The sequence below is a fragment of the Pistacia vera genome, unplaced genomic scaffold, assembly GCF_008641045.1.
Source record: "Pistacia vera cultivar Batoury unplaced genomic scaffold, PisVer_v2 Contig387, whole genome shotgun sequence".
NCBI classification, from domain to species: domain Eukaryota; kingdom Viridiplantae; phylum Streptophyta; class Magnoliopsida; order Sapindales; family Anacardiaceae; genus Pistacia; species Pistacia vera.
In genome coordinates, this window is record NW_022196209.1 from 218445 (window position 1) to 220091 (window position 1647).

Below are 1647 nucleotides of genomic sequence, written 5' to 3' on the forward strand. Positions count from 1 at the left end.
CTGGCTGATTCAAAGTGAGAATGAGACCTAGATGGAGAGTGAGACAGAGACACAGATGGAGATGTAGATGATGACATGTGAGACAATGACGTCGAGGGAAAGTCAATGGCAGGGAGATTGAAGGCCTCAGGTTGCAAAGTGTGAAAAACAGAGAACTGGTTGTGATTTTAATTATATGTATTGATAAATTATACATCAGTATATAGGAAAATAAAGAACTAATCTAAGAAACAAATAATCTAATCTAGGAAATGAATAATCCAAATTCCTATTTTATAGATTTGTTCTTAATATATATTGATTACAATCATAATATCCTATTATAGATTTATACACTTAAATCATGCAATATCTGTAAGATTTTGCGTGATTATCTACAACACTCCCCTTTAAGATGGAGCATAGATGTTAATCATGCTCAACTTGTTACAAATATAATCAATCCGAACCCCATTCAAAGCTTTAGTGAAAACATCTCCTAGTTGCTCTCCAGTCTTCACATATCCTGTAGACACTAAACCTTGCTGTATTTTCTCATGAATGAAATGACAGTCAATTTCAATGTGCTTAGTTTGTTCATGAAATACGGGATTAGAAGCAATATGAAGAGCGGCTTGGTAATCACACCACAATTTCACTGGCAAAGAGGCCATAAGACCAACTTCAATCAAAAATTGATATATCCATATTACTTCACACACAGACTGGGCCATAGCCCTATATTTAGATTCTACACTAGACCGGGACACAACAGTTTGCCTCATACTTTTCCATGAGACCAAATTTCCACCAACAAAAATATAATAGCCCATAGTGGATCTCTTATCTATCTTGGAACCCGCCCAATTAGCATTAGAGAAGCACACAATATTATTATGTCCATGATTTTTGTACAAAATACCACGTCTTGGAGCTCCTTTTAGATAACACAAAATCTTCTCTAACGCTACCCAATGGTCAGCTGTAGGAGAAGACATGAATTGACTTACTACACTAACAGAGTACGCAATGTCAGGATGAGTGACTGTTAGATAGTTCAACTTTCCAACCAGTCTTCCATACCTCTCAATATCTTCAAACAGTTCACCATCTTTGGTAAGTTGCAAATTAGGAAACATTGGCGTACTGCATGGCTTAGCTCCTAATTTTCCTGTCTCAGTTAATAAGTCAAGTACGTATTTCCTTTGAGAGAAGAAGATGTATTTCTTGTTCCTTGTTACCTCAACCCCCAAGAAATACTTCAACACTCCTAAATCTTTAGTATGAAATTGGGTGTGAAGAAAAGACTTAAGTAATGAAATCCCTACAGTTCACTCCCAGTGATGATAATGTCATCGACATATACGACAAGAAGAATAATGCCAACTGTTGATTATTTGTAAAGACTGAGTGATCAGACTTGCTTTTTGTCATTCCGAACTCTTCAACTAATGGACTAAACTTTCCAAACCAAACACGTGGACTCTGTTTCAAACCACACAACGATTTGCAAAGATGACAAACTTTCTCATACTTTCCCTACGTAACAAACCCAGATGGTTGCTCCATAGAGACTTCTTCTTAAAGTTCACCATGTAAAAAGACATTTTTGATGTCCAACTAATGTAATGGCCAAGAATGAGTAACTGCCATAGAGATAAATAAGCG

General features: G+C 36.3%; 1 protein-coding gene across 1 annotated transcript; it reads right to left on the reverse strand.

Annotated features, from left to right (window-relative positions):
* Positions 1-389: 389 nt before the first annotated feature.
* LOC116140916 (secreted RxLR effector protein 161-like) lies at positions 390-1118 on the reverse strand. The gene has a single exon (XM_031426485.1). It carries the CDS (start codon positions 1116-1118, stop codon positions 390-392), a length of 729 nt encoding a protein of 242 aa, XP_031282345.1.
* Between the last annotated feature and the right edge of the window lie 529 nt (positions 1119-1647).

Excerpts from the sequence above, each read along its gene's own strand:
- LOC116140916 (XM_031426485.1), bottom strand. The coding sequence starts at position 1,118 with ATGTTTCCTAATTTGCAACTTACCAAAGATGGTGAACTGTTTGAAGAT.